This window comes from Coturnix japonica, chromosome 6 (assembly GCF_001577835.2).
Source record: "Coturnix japonica isolate 7356 chromosome 6, Coturnix japonica 2.1, whole genome shotgun sequence".
Lineage (NCBI taxonomy): Eukaryota > Metazoa > Chordata > Aves > Galliformes > Phasianidae > Coturnix > Coturnix japonica.
The window spans coordinates 7,000,554-7,017,083 of record NC_029521.1 but is presented as its reverse complement, the minus strand read 5'-3'; the positions used below and the strand labels follow the sequence as shown (position 1 = coordinate 7,017,083).

The 16,530-nt window shown below is 45.5% G+C and overlaps 2 protein-coding genes across 7 annotated transcripts in view; one reads left to right on the top strand and one right to left on the bottom strand.

Annotated features, from left to right (window-relative positions):
• The window catches only part of RTKN2 (rhotekin 2), a 179,543-nt gene that overhangs the window by 113,859 nt on the left and 49,154 nt on the right, over positions 1-16,530 (top strand). The window lies entirely within an intron of this gene.
• On the bottom strand, positions 1,726-16,342 carry ZNF365 (zinc finger protein 365). Its single transcript, XM_015866258.2, has 4 exons — positions 15,467-16,342; positions 8,915-9,095; positions 6,167-6,204; positions 1,726-3,968 (listed from the first exon to the last, which is right to left on the bottom strand). The coding sequence occupies exons 1-4, from the start codon at positions 16,171-16,173 to the stop codon at positions 3,722-3,724; spliced, it is 1,173 nt and encodes a 390-aa protein (XP_015721744.1). The 5' UTR covers positions 16,174-16,342; the 3' UTR covers positions 1,726-3,721.

Genomic DNA, 16,530 nt, shown 5'->3' with positions numbered 1-16,530 from the left:
CCGCAGACGTGGCTCTGGTGAAATGCAGGTGATGGCTTCCAACAGATCTTTCTTTAAAGAGGGCAAGGCTGCGATAAAACCTGCTCTTAGTGGTTGTGTGGTCACCATGGCAATTAAATGAACTGACAAAGGGAGTTACAGCTCCTGCATTATAACCGGGATGGTGATTTTAATTATTTGCCTACACATGAAGCCTATAGGAGTGTGTCGGCACAGTGCTTTGCAGATGGACATGGAAGCCCCTGCCCCTTCTGTGGGTCCCTTGGCTCCCAGCACAGCTGAAGCACTTCCTTGGGCACAGGACTGGTGAGGGACGGGTACCACCCCCAGCAGTGCCCTTTGAGGAGGATCCTCAGTGCCTTTCAGACCTGTTTTCAGAACGTGCTGCATGCAGCACTGTTTTTCAGCATTCCCCTGCACCTCTCATTGTCCCAGACTGTTTGCAGTGCTGGTTGGAGCCTGAGCAGCCTTGGGAAGTGAGGAGCTACAGGGGCAGGTATAGGTGTACCGGGGAGCTGCTCTGTGCAGCAGTGGGTTCAGGTCCTTTAAGCTGTGGCTTATTTGGGTTCCTTATGCTGCAGGCTGGTCCCTGCACAGGGCCCCTGGCTGGGGGTGGCCCCGCGTGGCTTGGCTCAGATGCCACTGGGCAGCCTGGCTGCAGGCAGCACTGAGGCTGGCGCGTGCTTCTGCCCAACAGGTGCCTGCACAGCACTTCTCACAGGGGACAAGGGCAGACCCTGGGCTGCTTGTGTCTTCTTGGAGAGACACTCAGCTGGTAATTCAAGAGACCGGGCTATGAAACGTGTCTGGCTATAGGGTGGCATTAGCAGCAAAACGGGAAAGGACATTTTGTTCATGTCACAACAGGATCTATTTTTAAGAGTTTGTTGCATGTTTCATGTAATAAAATCATTTCTGGGATTATTTTTTTCTAAAAAAAAAAAATAATAATAAATGTCCATGCCTGCTGCAGAAAGCACTAAAATAGTCCACTCCAACCACTTCAGACAGGATGTATGGAAATAATCAGCATTAGCCTGATGTAAGAACAAATAGAGGCAACTATTTGGTGACGCAGAATAAAGACAGAGAATAGTGGGACTTCACTCAAGGAGACCAAAAGAGCTGGTGGCATTGGAAGAGATTATTAGAGATGATACAAGTGCTAATTTGTTTGGCTTGGTAACTGCTCTAATTGGCCGCCATCCTGCTGAGTACAAATATCTAGCTGAATATTTCCAGTAACTCTTGAAAACAAAAGAAATGTCTTTAGATCTGCTGTGGCAGGAGAAGGCTGTTTTTACTACTGAGATGGGGGGGAGAGGGGACCAATACAGTCAAGTGCTTCAAAAATGCACTCTCTTTGGCTGGCAGGGGCATCTCAGAATCATTGTGGTTTGTGCGTGAAGAGCTCTCATTAGAGGTCTGGGTTTCAATTAGTCTCTTGCTTTCCGGGCTGGTAGCATTACATGTGTTAGAACATTTTGTTTTAAGCAAAGGTCACCTGTAAGGGCCCAGCCTGCACACGTGCTGCTCTGAGCTGGCTTTAGTTATGGACAAGGTGCTCTAAAAATGTCTGGGAACTGGGCATCCAGCTCCTCCTGAATCTCCCTTTGTGTGAGGATCAGGCCAAAGTCCAAAGGGGACTATTCCTTGCTGTCTTTTTCTCCCTGTTAGATAGGCTTTTGTAGACACATTGTATTTTCACAAAGTTAAACAACGCCATAACTGAGAAATATAACTTTATTATTAGAATGTTTATACTCTAAAAACTTTTATCTGGGGTTACAGTGCAATCCAATTTCTCTTCAGTTAGCTAACCCAGCATCTGTTCAGCAAGTAACTATAAATTAGGATTTGAAAAGTTTAGGAACATGCAACTTCTTTTACTCTCTTTTTTTCTCTTTCCCCCCCAAAAAAGGACAACTTACAGTCAAGGTTTTGGCGCAATAAATAGTAAAATAAATATCTAATTAGTGAACTAGTAGTTGCACTTAACTTTGGTGACAAACAGAGTAGATAGGCATGTAAAAATAATACTTTCAGTGCCAAGTGAATTAAGGAACGGAATATAAAGATCACTTTCATTATCCTCAAAAAAGGGCTTTCATGTCTGTAGGAAGTGGGAGCAGAAGAAATCAAAGGTAGTTCCTATGACGTGGTTTGCCTAAGACTGTTCTCATTACACACGACCTGACCAAAACCCATGCAACACAACTGACAAATCCTTTCCACCACAATGTTTAGCGTAAGGCCAAGCGTGGCCTTGTGACACAGTTAAATATTAAAATGTCATTGCAAACTAAATACCTGAATTTGTTTCACACTGTGACTTTCTATCCAAACAGTGTTGAGAATCTTTAAACATACATCTGATTGTTCCACAAACATCATTTAAAATGAAGGTGAGGAATAATACTCTTTCTTTACTCAGCTACTTTCCGGGAGCTCCGTGCAGTGACAGATGTATGACATCTGTAGTTACCTGATCTGAGCTAACAGACTGGTCATCTGCTCTAAAAATATTGCAGCTCAGGTGCTTATTGCAGCAGTAATCATAGTGACACGCTGTCTTTTAAAACTCATTTCTGTTTACAGTCAGTTATAAAAATGAAAAACATTTGTCACAAGTCTCTAGACACATACTGTAAAAATCACCTTCCACAAAAACAATTTACATCTGTTATATGAGCATTTAAAAATAAATTACGCGGACTTGTCCCACCTATTATTTTTCTTGAGAAAACAAATCCCATCGGTAACATGGACAGGATGTTCCTATTTGTAAACATGGTATGAGGATTCATGTCACAAAAAAAACCTATACACATGGAAAACTCATCTTGATATATACTCTGGTGAGTAAGGATCCTTTTAATTGGCACAAACCACTGTAAACACAGGAATTCCCATCCTGCAGTCTTCCGTACTCTTGGGTTTGCAGCTGAAATTCCAGAATCTATCCTCCTTGGAAGGAAGGATTCTTCATGAAGATCTGAAGGGTTTCAGTCATGATCACAGCCACTCCATCCCTCTCATGCCCCACAACAAGCACAGCCTCACGCAGGGTGCCATGCAATGCAGTGTGCTGCTCTGCTCTGCCACTTGCTGCCCTCCAGCTGCTGCTGCTTGCTGCCAGCTGCCGCCCAGGCTCAGCGCGCTCCGTGCAGGTGGGGGCTACACTGCCAGGTCTGGAGAAGCACCCAAGAGGCAGGGTAGCAATCTGCTGCTATTAACAGCCTCCAAGCAACTCAAGTAAGCTTTCTGCATCTAAGTATGCCTGTGCAGGTAGCAGTTAATCATTGATCTTATACCTGCCTGGGCTGGAAGAGTGACTATTTGAGTGCCGATTAAATGGATTCTTCTGAACTTCAGCAACAGCATAGATGGAAAATAAATCACCAAGCCACATGCTGCCACTAAAATAATTAAACATACAGCCACAGTATTGCTCCGCAAGATAACTGCAGTCATTTAAAATAAGCTCTATAAATAAATAAATAGATAGAAAACCCTCTGTGTAAACTGAATAAAATTTCCCTTCTCTTTTAGTGCCCAAAGAGGGAATGGCGTTACTAAGAATTATAAATACACCATATTGTATATATTCCCTTATATTATATTTGATACGTTCTGTGTGGCCAGATGGATAGGAAAAAGTGGGATGATTAACTTCATTCAATATTGGTTCTGCTGAAGCCAAGCTCCTGTGTTACTGCTCCTATAGCTGTTTGGTCTTTTTACCCATCTTGGACTTTGCACTCAATTTCCGGGCAGAGCAAACTGGTTCACCCTTCTTTTGTGCTCTCCATATTTCTCTTGGGCAATCAACAGGTTCATAGAAGTATCTGACTGGCTGCAGGCTGGTTTTCTCTTCCTTTGCTTTTTTTAGCAAACATCTTCCTTTCTGAAAGGAATGAGGCTTTGTGTCAGGGATGTTATATGAAGTGTGTTGACTTCCTCTGCTCCTGAAATTAATAATAACAATTAACAATAATTATTACTCAATTCTTCAATGTGAAAGGTGTCCACAATATCCCAAACCCATATAATTCTGAAGGCAGAAAACAGCCTTGTTTTACAGGGCCAGACTGAAAGTTAAAAACAATTGCAATATGAATTCTATTTCTCAATACTCAAAAGCATCCCTCACTACATGAGCTCCTACACATTACCGGTGGACCCTTCGTGTATCTTCACCTAGACTAGCATTCAGGACATGATTCTGCTGATACTGGAGCGCTGTCACCTTGCTCAGGTCTACGTCCTCTTTAAAGGAATGTTAACATTCAAAATAACTCTCCACAAAGAACAGCTGTCCCTGCAGTCTTTGGAAGACCATGTTGGCTCCAATGACAGCAATAAGCAGGTGCAAGAACTGTGAGGTCTGCTAGTGGGATCTGAGGATACCTCTGTAGCTCAGGAAGCTCAACTGCTTCTTTGCTGGCCACCCAGCTTCGAACTCTTTAGATCTGCTTTAGGCTGCAGTATGAAAGGGGAGAAGAGGAAAGGAGAATAAAGAAATTGGTGTGAAGGTGGGTACAAAATTTTATAAGCCAAAGTAAGCTGAATTCTTTATTCTCTCTGTGATGATTCAGGCCCAGTAGGAGATGATGAAATTGATGAGCTCAGGCCGTTACATGTGTGGTGCTGTGCAAGCAGAGCCAAGCCTTCTGCTCTGTGATTTTATCTTTAAGCCACAGCTCAACTAAGAATATTACAGTCCCTTTTAACATCATCTCAAAATATTTTACAAGAGGTACATGTGGTGTAACAGCATTACTATGGGTGCAGGCACTAGCTGCTACGATCAATGAGAAGAGCACATGTGCTGCCTCTTAAGAGTTCCCACAGGGCTATTTTCGTTAGTTTGCCGTGTCTGGAAACCACCTATCTGCTATTAATTGTCCTGGGAGTTAAGCAATATTGCACACTGACAAAGCCAGCTTTGGAAAAAGCTGCAGCTTGTGAGTGCCACAGCAACAGCCTCCCCCATAAGGATGTACAACCTCACTTTGTTCTCCCCGTGCCATTCTCCTTGATTTACAGCAATAGTCACCAATACTGAACTGTCCAACCTAACACCTTTCTGGTTGTGCCCCTTCCCCTCCTCTACACGTAATTGCACAGGGACCCTCTGTTTCAAATACAAATGTGGTACCAACACATGTGGTTCAAACTCATATGTGGTACCAACAAAATCTGTTCCTCTTCATGTGTCTTTTTCCTTCAAATCTGGCGCCATTTCAAGGCTGCTTTTTGAAAAATCAGAGTTTGCCTTCACCTACAGAATGGGCAGAGCAAAATAAAACTCCCCTGCCCCTGTGAGCATCTTCTCCTCTGTGTTTCATGGGACAAGTTAAAATATTCTTAATCTGATCATTCAGAATAAAGGGGCTACCACTGAATGCTGGTTTTGGCAGTGCCTTTTGAAAGGGGAGCTTTATCAGCAGTTAAACAGAAACCTCTGAACAGTTTCACATGTGCCTTTGCGCTCTAAAATGTGCTACATTTAGACCAGAGGCTTCTCAAGTGGAAGGACTCAGCTCACCAAATCAGTAACTAACTTAACTGGTTTTATTACATTTCTATCTTCCTTGATTACCATCATATTATAGCAACTACAGGCCTGAAAAGAAAATACAAAGTCACTCGTACCTTAGGAAAACAGCCCAGATTAGTTCTGCTGCTCCCAGAACAGCTGCTTGAGTAACCTGAGATGTTGTTAGCACCAGTATTTTCTGAGAACACTTGCCTGTTTACACGTGATTTTTAAGTCGACAGTGTTACTGTCAGTTAGGAAATGACAACTGTCTCTCTCCTACCTACAGAATGTTACAGATATTTTCAGCCAAATCCTGGTCTGTGTTTACCAAACAGACTCCGGAACTGTAGTGTTGCAATAGGCTAGTAGAGTTCAATGGAAAGTCATTTATTTTACATAAAAATATTCTTTTCTCCTTTAAAAATATTTCATTTTATTATGATTTGGCAGTAATTTGGTATTCTTCTATTACGTCACATAATGATGGACCACCCTCAGGTACAGAACCTGATCAAACCCAACCTGATTCAGGCTCTGGGTTCAATTTGAAACGCAAAAGCAACAATGTAAGCACAGCAAGTTACATCTCTAGGTAAGAAAAGAATAAGAAGACATACGTACAGGCATCTGGGTTTCTTGTTTAATGAAATGTCTGTAAACTGCAAGGAAAACAGAAAGAGAAAATGTATTAATATTAAATTATCAAGTAGCTGAGATGTGGGGGTAAAATACATGTAATTTAGTCTTCAAAATCCCATTTCTATTCACACCTCCTGTTAGCACTAAAAGAATATTCATGAAAGAAATTTAGAAAAAAACCTTCTTGCAGATTATTATTGCTCCAATTTATTTTGTTTTTAAAACTTTGTGGTTGGAATTTCTCCCCACTATTTTTATCCTAATGATAATCACAGTAAACTGCTAAGCAAGTGTGGGCTGAACAGAGATGCTTCACATTAGATTAAGCAGTACAGAACAATAAGAAGTAATTACTATGTTGAAGACAATTAACAAGGGACAGTGCTTGAATAAGCTGTATTAAATTAATTTTTTCTCAGACCCCTTAATTTTGCAGTGATAACATTTCCTTTATATGAGCAGCTAGGAAGCTTCAGCTACCAGCCTCTGGCTTTCCTGCAGCAGCACTCAAGGCTGGTGAATGAGAACAGAAGTGTTTCTTGCTCTTCCCACCCCAAATCTCAATATTAAGTAGGGACAGTGTAGTTGCAGTGTTGGCACATCTTTGCAGGGCTTTGTTTTTTACAAGAGGTTGGTTGACAGCTTGGTATCACTTTATCTAGCCCCTCTTTCACTGGGGGTCAGGAAAGGAAGCGCTTAATACCAGCTCAGCCTAACGCAGTCTGGGTACCGCCTGGCTTCTTATCATTGATCTCCTGTCAGTATCTCTACTCTGAGCCTTTGAGTATCATTTAATGAAGTCACTGAGCCAAGCAAATGTTCCCTGTGTCCCTGGTATTGTCCACACTTTGTAGATGGACTCGTGCCCAGCCTGACTTTGCTGTCATCTGTCTTGGATAGGAGTCTGGAGCCATCCCATGGTGTGCTTTTCTGTAATTACCTCCTGAAGGTCAGGCTGGTCAATATTTGGATGGGTGACCTGAAAGGAATGCTGAAGTCACTCAGAAAGCAGGTCAGCTGCCTTAAAATTCACTGCCTTCCCCAGGGAACACTGCTGAGCCAAGGATCCCGGTAAACACATCAAGAGTATGGGAGAAGATTTAATACTGAGATCCATCTTTACAGCCCCCCTCAAGAATCTCACAGACACTGGCTGAGATGTCTTATGCAACATTTCAGCACATCTACATTTATTTGGCTCTTGCCTATAGGTCTTTGTCTTCCAAGTGGTATGGGGAACCTTTGCTTTCCACCACTAGGTGCCTGTTTATTACAGTGCCTGATGAAATGTCTCTCATCTCACCTCCATGAGGAAGAGTGACTATTTAACACACATAATACAGGGTATTCACTGGAATTGAAATTCACTGTGGAAGTCACGTGGATAAAACTTGCCACAAAAATATAATGCACTGTAGGGAAAACACCGAGTTTTAGCAGTAATAATGAGAATAGTTATTCTTAAAAGCAATGTTCTGCCAGAAGTGGTTTCTAGTCTGTGAAGTCTGATGTGGAATCTGCTCACTCTTCCTACAAGTCCCTGACAAGCAAGCAAGCTGAACTGCTAGCAGGCTTACATGTCTGCTGTGGGGATCCATCTCTTTCCTGCAAATCTTCACGATCTCCAAAAAACTGTCAGTATGTGATGCAAGGGAAAGTGTTTCCAGCAAAGCCAAATAGCCAAAGCTGGAAAAAAATAACAATCTGGCAAATATTTAATTACTATCTTCTCTCCCTTTCCCATCTCTAGATGCTCTCATCCTCTCTGTTCCTTTCTTTGTTCAAAGGGAAATAAAGTCTGGCTTAGGTGGAGTTAAGATAGGATGAACTATGCTTCTATGTATTGTTCCCTCAACCTTTTCCACACTGCTGCAGCCCCGAGAAGTTCATTAAGTGTTCTCTGGCCAGTAAGTCTACCCATCTGGCCACCCCAAGCCAGTGCAAGACCCACCCTGCTTTTCATTCCCAGTTTACTGCTTCAAGTCTGACCCATTATTCAAAGTCCCACAGCTGGTTCTGCAGGAAACCACAGCAAGAGCAAGGATTAGGGTGTGTTTGGTCACTAACAGCACCGTGGTTTTCACATGGCACAGTGCCTTACCACCACTTCTACTTTTCCCACCCTTTGCCAGGTTAGCTGTTCTGCCAGGTTAATTTTTCTGCTGTATGACCACCAGGACCCATGAACTGCCAGTTCAGCATCAGTATCAGTAAGGAGGAAGGAAGCACCAGCCTTGTTTTGTGTGGCTTTGTGTAGCAGCAGCACTTACAGTTATCGCCATTCTTTCCATCCCTAATGTACCAGTTCCTGACTGCAGCTGTAAAGCCACAAAGCTGGAGTTTTCGTCTGTCTGCTGCCTTTGTTCTCTGTCCTATGATCAGGTTATGCAAGGTTACAAATCCAGATTGTTTTCCACACCACCATCAGATCATCAGAGCTCTAAGCAGCAAACAAAACTCACATGAGTGAGACTTTTCAGGTTTCAATACGAGGTACAGAATTGTTTGAAACTTACCTTTTATTGCCTAACACACGTTCCACGTGTGGCATGACAAATACGTGAAGTGGTGGTTAAAACATAAATAAACATAAGTCTAAAGAAATGTTGTACAAATGCAAACCTGTCTGGAGCAGCAATTAGCTTGTCTCACTGAGCCTACTCACATTCAAAGCTGAGCACTTTCCCCTGAGCGGTGGGTGACAATTAATGAAAGAACTTGCTGGCTTACCACGTGGTCACTGCCACCCGTGTGGTTGCACGCAATCTGCTGATTTTGGTAATACTCTAGCTGCCTTTCTGCCAGATCCACACGCTGCAACAGGTTCTCGATGAAGTGCTGCAGTCTGGCTTTTCCCCTCACTTCTTTTTCTGCCGCTTCTTCAAGGAAGTGGTTGAAAGTAACAACTTCTCTGTAAGACAAAAAGATTGCAGAGAGGTAACAAATAATGGGAGGGGCTCTGGTCTTGCTGCTGTCAAAGAATTATTGATGCTTCCCCCTTTCTTCATGGTGATTTGCCACGATGACTAATTACCATCCTCCTTTATTAAGGGATTTCAGCATTTTTTCAAACACTGAGTGAAGATCTGGAACTCTGAATGTTGAATTCAAGTTTATAGGCAGTGGGTTTGAGTGTTTTTGTCCCGTTACTAGATCTCTTGCAAACAGTCTTGTTGGTCTGCAGGCCACTGGACAGAAATGTTGTTATCATTAAGCACCACCATTCACCTCTTGTAGTCCCTGGACGCAGCCACCTATCTGAAAACAGATCCACCTTCTCCTTTTCTACTTAGAAATGTACCTGTCTGACCTGAATCATGAAGTGTATGGAATCTTCCAGGCTCATTGCAGTCTTACAGAAGGTTAATGTAGCTGCTGTGGTAGTTCCTAAATTAAAAGAGCTACTGTGGCCACTGAGCTCCATTCTGGTTGTAATCCTGCAAGTACTTCCAAGAGCCGTGTTGGGATTTGGAACTAGTGGGAATATAGGAGATTAAGAGAGAATCTAGAGATGATCAGGCAAGGAGTATGTGTGTGGGAAGACCAAGTTTTAGGTCAGGAGTTCAGAAATATTTCTTGTAACACAATTGGAAGCAACAGATAGCACTGCTGACTCGGAAAGATCTCAGCTGTGCAGAAACAGAGCTCATTTGGAAGGGCTCTGCATACTGGTAATACATAGGCTGCCATTTGGGCCTCTTCTTTCAGGAGCTCTGAGTGGGAGACGTTTGGTTACAGTGAGCAACATATTATGAAAAATGGCAAATCTGGGCATGCAGGATTTCCCCAGTTAATAAAGCCTGGATAAACAGCTCCTACTCTGCCAATGAAGCCGTGCTCTTTTGCTTTGTACAGAACTTAGGGTGTGGGAGTTGGGAGAACCAATGCCTGCCAAACGAAAAAGAGCATGATTAGTTCATGTTCATTTGAAATCCAGCGCCTGAGATTAAAAGCATTTTAAGCTTAAACTGGGAAATGCTTTGTAGCAGTAATAGCCTTTCAGAGCTTTGTTTGTTTATAACAAATCCAAAGCCTCTCTGCATTTCATCAAAGATTAACTCAGCATTGTTGAAGACAATTATTATTTTAAGTGTGCTGTTTTTGCCTTATGAAGTTAGGCACAAGTGGTCAGCTATGCAGATCTGCCATTTAGACTTCAAGCTGCATCAGTCTGTTCTAGACCACAGCAGAGAGCATCCATGGGTTGTACACATGGATGATCTAGTGGTAGAAATGAGCTATAAACCAGCACATATTTTTTGGATGAGAACATTTGTGAATGTTAGTTTATATTAACTTACCCACAAAATCTGGCCTAAGAAATGGAGAGGTGCCTGCTTGTTAAGCTCTGCCAACCCTTTCTAGTTTTAGGGCTGTGACTGTGCTTGTTCAGAGTGACCTGGTAATAAAGAGCCATCAAAGAATGCATAGGAAGAAGCTAATCTAAACTCACAGAGACCGTGTTTAAGACGTTACTGTCACCTCACTTACAGCACTGCAATTCCTTTCATTTCACAATTCCACTCTGGATTTATGAAGCTGATGGCACTCTCCTCTTTGCAGTGGATGGGAAACTTAAAGGACAGAAATTTATTAGGGTGGAGAACTGTGCGTGGTCTGCAATGCTGCTGGCCTTCTAGCTGGGGCCCGTCACTATCAGACTGCGTAGAATGACAGTCTCCTTCCTGTTTATAAGCTCCCCTGAACTACTGGAAGGCTGCAATCAGGTTCTGAGCTCAACAAGTCCAACTCCCTCAACCTTTCTTGCTCAGGGAGGAGCTCCAGTCCTCTGATCATTTTCAGACCTGAAGCGCTGCCCTTTCTGTTTGGAAGTCTCTGCTACCTTAGGCTGACTGTTGTACATCTGCAGCACCTCTGCTATATTAAGGAAAGGTTATGCATTGCTATTAGTTCTCCTGGAACCCTTCTGTTCTCAGTGACACCTCTTTCCCACTCTGCTGTGCTCCTTCATTTTCCTCTGCTCTGTCAGCCTCCAGCCTCTTTTCATTCCACTGCATCCTAGCCTTTAAGAGCTCTGTAAGGTCTAGATCCTGCCACAGCATTTTACAAGTGGAGTACATGATGCTGCAGTTTGCACATATGTAAATTTCCTTAACAGGCAGCAGTGATTTAGTCTGTTTGCCTATAGTTTGCAAGACTTACATTAGCAAACATTGTGTAGCATAATGGTTTGTTGAAGGGCTATGACCAGGCATCAGAGAAAAGAGGCAGTTTCCTCCTTTGTCTCAGGAGCTGCAACCTCCCTCAGGCAAACTCTTTTAGGAGGGGCGAGTGCTCCTTCCCAGGGTGAGTAAAGCAAGAGGGAACAACAAACTATTGACTTATAGTTTGTGTTACCAGGGCAGTTGTTGGCACATGGACCCTGATGCTACTCTTAGTGTTTGCAGATAAACATGCAATACCCAAAGTAGATGCAGAGGCTGGGGCAGCTCCAGCTCCTTAACAACTGACAGTAAGGGATAATGGTTTCACACATTGCAACCAAACCCTCCTACGGACAGATAACACTGGTCCTGGGACTATTTACAGCAACTTTGACACCTGCAACTGCTCTGTAGGCGGACAAGCACAAGGCTCTGTGCCAACTCCGTGCCCAAGTATCAAATCCCTTTACAGAATTTGAATACTTTGAATACCTCTGCCTAAAGCGGACAGAGAAACAAATCCTTTCGTTATTGTACCCGAGGACAGCAGAGTTCCTACCAAAGCAAGTTTTCATTGTGAAAATATTTAAAGCATATACATTCATGAAGTATTAATGCCGCTGACCCGATCCATCATCCCATTGGCGTTACTGCCTAAAGGCTGGCATCTATAACTCATTAGACTGTGGTTTCACATTCCTGCACCAATATCAGCACATCTGATTTAAGAGATTCACACCTCCTCCTCTCGCTGTCCTATCAGTTGCACCCATTCACTCGGTTGTGGTCTAGATCTGAGCCCTGAACTTATTGGGGTGACGCTGTGAAGATTAAAATGCTTTAATTCACAGACTCATTCTGTGGGACACTTGAGCCAGTACAAGCAAGGGGGAGGAGGGGCAATCTCCTGAGTGGGAAGATGAAAGGAGGTGGGGAAGAGGGAGTAGGATGCCTGGAAACCAAGGGTTGAAGAACGACATCTAGCTGTGGGCATATTCTTAGAGTAAAAAGCAAAACTTCTGTTGTACAGCTGAAGCTTGTACTTAAAGGAAAACTGATATTTTAGAGAAAGCATCAGTTGCAGTGGTCTGTAAGAGATAACTCTAAACCTCACTGTCAAGCTGTTATTTACCCCAAATTTCATTAACTGCAAGTTTTCGGTGAAGGCAATGGCAGAAGTAATCACTCACCACAACAGCTATTCTGAAATAGCCCTTTTATTGCAGGCTGTACCTGAGCAGAGGCACAACCAGACAGTCTTAAAACAAGCGTATCAGACAGGTTAAACAAGTACTGTCAGAGATGACAACTTACTGCACGTATGCCCCTATTAAGAGACCAAGTGGAATTAAGTCACTGCTGAAGGTTTTGCTGTTTTTACATGAGTTCCAGAAGCCAGCCTCTAGCTGTCATCTAGAAGAGGAATTTGTAGGTGGTTTTAGTTTGACTGGGGTGTTTTTTTTGGTGTCTTATTCTATGCAACCTTATCCCTTTGGGGAAAACGTCCGTGTCTCAGCATTAAGATCACAGTTCTTGTGCTGATTTGCACACTCATTCATCAGATGCTGGACATCTCCTCTTGGGACACCTTTTTAAACTGAATGGTTTGCTTGCTTGTTGCTAAAGGCTTCACCCTGTAGCTATTTCAGCAGAACTGCCCAGAGTCCAGCTGAGAGTGGAACTTCTCTTTGGTAGCTGTGCCTGCTTCTCTACCAGATGTAGCTTTCATTACCACTACTGCCCTCCAGATAATTAAAAAAGGAAAAAAATAAAAGGCAGCTTTGGCCTTTCAGCATTCTAAATGTGATGAGGCTGCAGCACCTGCTGTAAGACTTTTCTGTGCTTAGAGTAATAATGCTTAAACAACGTATTGGTTTCCTTAGTGTGGTACCCACACCTGTCCTACCCCTTACCAGCTGTCAACTTTTTCCTCTAGAAAAGTCTCCAAAGAAGAAGTTATGTGACCTCATCTAAGATTTGAGCTAAAATTTCTTTCCCCTTGTGGATGAACGTATTTTATTTTACCCCCAGGCTGATTTATAGTAGCCATAGTCCAGTCTCTGAGATCTAGAAGTGTGTAATAATATGATTTATGGTTTTTGCATTTCCCTGTTCCATGGTATCTGGTAACCAGGACAATCACTGGAACCAAAGACCGCTTTCCTTCCTTAGGAAGAGCACGATACAGAAATGTTTCTGAGAGAAAGTTGTTTTCTTTTTCCTCCTCAACGAGGAAAGAAAGATAAGTTCTCAGTTATGGTGGTTCAACATCAGTACCACTTCTGAGAAAAGTTATCCATATTTACAAGGCTGCTGTAGGAAAAATAAATAAATAAATAAAAAGTCCAAAGAAACTGATGAAAGCATTTATTTTTGAAGGTCAGCAAGTATCAGAGCAGTCCCTGAGGGCTGCCTTTGACTTTTCACAGTCTGCAGCAAGAACTCCTGCTTCTGCAATTTCCATTAAGCTGCCCTGTTTGGCTTTCTAATCATCTGGACCTCTTCCAGAAATCAAAGTTCAGATCCTCCTTTTTGAAGAAGGTCTTTTTGGCACACCGAATAATTAAACTTTTGAACACAGAAAGGAATGAATATATAGACAGGTCCCAGAAATTACTTTGTCATTCCCCTCATATCGCCCTCATTGTACCTCCATTTCCCCACTTGCTCTTTTTCCAGGAGGTCTCCTCTTCTGCAGCACTACCAAACACTTCCTGCTTTGTCTCAGGAAGCACGTTTTTCTTGGAGATCAGAAATGGTGCATTTTTCAGCATACCTTGCGTCTAGTTTGGGGAATGGTTCATATCATTTAACTTTGGGTATGTGAAGTTCAGTGTTCCAGCCTCATATGGCTGCTTACCTGAGGTCCCTCTCTAGTCTGCACGACCTTCATGGAGCAATTTCACACTGGGATACTTTTCTAGAACAAGTAGGGTGAATCATGCTGTGAGCCCATAGAGGGAACTTGGCTAGGTGGGAATATCAAAACTGCTTCAAACCATAAGGTATCTTCACAGCTTCCTTCTGCTTTCTTCCTCTCAAATCCCTCTCCCAACTCCCTAATATCCACTATTATCTTTAGCTTCATCTTGAGTCCTTGAGATGTACTGTCTATGAAGATCACCTGATATTTCAGAATTCGGTAGTACTGTTGAATATCCCCTCAAGGAAGATGGGTTTGAACCCCACCACCTTTGCTGTCCATTCTCCCAAGTGATCTACAGCACAGCCTCTCTGTAATGACTCCTACAGATACAGGAGCCATCAGCACCTTTCCTTTCTAGTCCTTAGATTAAGCTGCAGGAAGGAGCGATGAAAGCCCTCCAAACTTCCCACACTGAACTCCTACACCACCTTCCTTATTTCTTCCAAGATCAGCGTCATGGCAACCAGCATCTCCCTTTGTGAGCTGGTAAACTGGTCTAGAGGCATTCCATTACCAAGACTCTTCATTTGCAATTCTCTAAAATAAGCAGTGCCGCTCCAAAAAGCCTTAAAGGCTTCATCAAGTGCTGCATAAACTATGTAGATCACGTATAAATAATGTATCAGCTATCACTACGCTTTTCATGGCTGCATCCCAGACATGTTTTTGAGATGGACCAGGTTAGTCAGAATGACTCTGGCAGCTGGATCCTGGTCCTGCCACCGCCTGGTGTTGTAGTTTGCTGTCCAATCCAGCACCGCCTCCAGCACGGCTCTGCTGCTGCACAGCCCAGCTCCATGCATGGCACCCCTCGTGGTGCAATGGCTTCAGGGAAAAGATGCTACTTGGTTTTGCTGCCTATTTCCTACAGCACTGATCCAAGCATCTCTTCCATAGAAGATAATGGATCAGAGGCGTCAGCGTACATCAGACTATGTGCTGATGACAGCTCGTGTGCTTCAACCCCACGAAGTAGGGTCGCACAACAGGCACTAGCCAGTGTCAAAGCCGGTGGCCATGCCTCCAAGTGTGGAAGCCACCCGCTCCAGCCGTGCCTACCTGCCACGGCTCTAGAAACACCACCTTTGGCTGCTGCTGACCGCCAGGCCATTCCTACACTTATACAGAGACCGAATCTTCCCTTGCTGCTCCCCGGGGCGGCCGGGCGCGCTTACAGGGCTCCCCACTTACTCCTCCTTGCGGTGCAGCTCCTCCTCAGACTCTGTGAGCCGCTGCTTCAAGGCCGCGATCATCTCCACCGCCACGTCCACCTGCCGGCTCAGGGCGCGCTCCCTCCGCTGCACCTCCTGCTTCTTCTGGGAGAGCTGCACGAAGGCCGCCCGCACCTCCAGCAGCTCCGCCGTTTTCTGCGCCAGCTCTTTGGTAAGCTTGTCGATCCGCTTCTCGATCGTTTTGTCCACGGCCTCCACCATCCTGCTGAACTTCTCCCTGACGTGCGCCTCGAACGAGGCCTTGGAGTCGGCGGCGGGCAGGACGGGCGAGGGGAGCCGCGAGCGTGTCGGTCCGGCGGGCCCATAGCCGGCCACGCAGCAGCCGGGGCCCCGCTCGGCCTCCAGCGCCCGCCGGCCCTCGGCGCTGCCGCTCGAGGCGTCGCAGCAGCCGGCGCAGGGCACGTACCGCGTGGCGCCGCCCGGCCCGCAGGGCTCCGGAGGCGAGGCCGGGCCCGCGCCCTTCCGCGGGGACGCGGGGCCGCCTTTGGGCGGAGCGCCCCGCTCCTCGTAGCCGTGGCCGTACTCCAGGTGCGCCCTCAGCGCCGACAGGCTCCGGAACCGGCTGCGCTCGCCGCAGCGCGGGCAGCGGAACGGGAGGCGGGGGCCGGCATCGCCGAGCGCGTCCTGCCAGGGGAAGCCGCTCTGCTCCGCGGCGTCTTGTTGCATCCCTGGCCGGTCCCCGACGGCAGGAAGCGGCCCCGGGCTCGGGGCGAACTTGCCAAACTTTCCGGCCGCCGGCTCGGAGCCGTCGGTCCCGGGGGACGCGGCCGCGGGGCCCCTTTGCCGCCGTCCCGGCCCTGCGGAGCGGCTGCGGGGCCCGGCCCCGTCCCGGCCGCGAGGTGGCCGCCGCGGCCGCGCTCAGCCGGCTCGGCGCCGGGAGCCGTTTGCGGCAGAGCCGTAAATCAGCCGAGCGTCGCCGCACGCACTCGCGGCCGGCAGCCGCCGCGGGGCGGGGAGGGGCGGAGAGCGGCGGGCGGAGACTGCGGGGATCGGGGGTAGCGAGCGGTGGCCGCGGCATCACCC

Excerpts from the sequence above, each read along its gene's own strand:
- ZNF365 (XM_015866258.2), bottom strand. The coding sequence starts at position 16,173 with ATGCAACAAGACGCCGCGGAGCAGAGCGGCTTCCCCTGGCAGGACGCG. Across the intron at positions 6,205-8,914 it reads CGGGTGGCAGTGACCACGTG|TTTACAGACATTTCATTAAA; the intron begins GTAAGCCAGCAA and ends TTTTCCTTGCAG. Across the intron at positions 3,969-6,166 it reads AACAAGAAACCCAGATGCCT|GAGCAGAGGAAGTCAACACA; the intron begins GTACGTATGTCT and ends TATTAATTTCAG.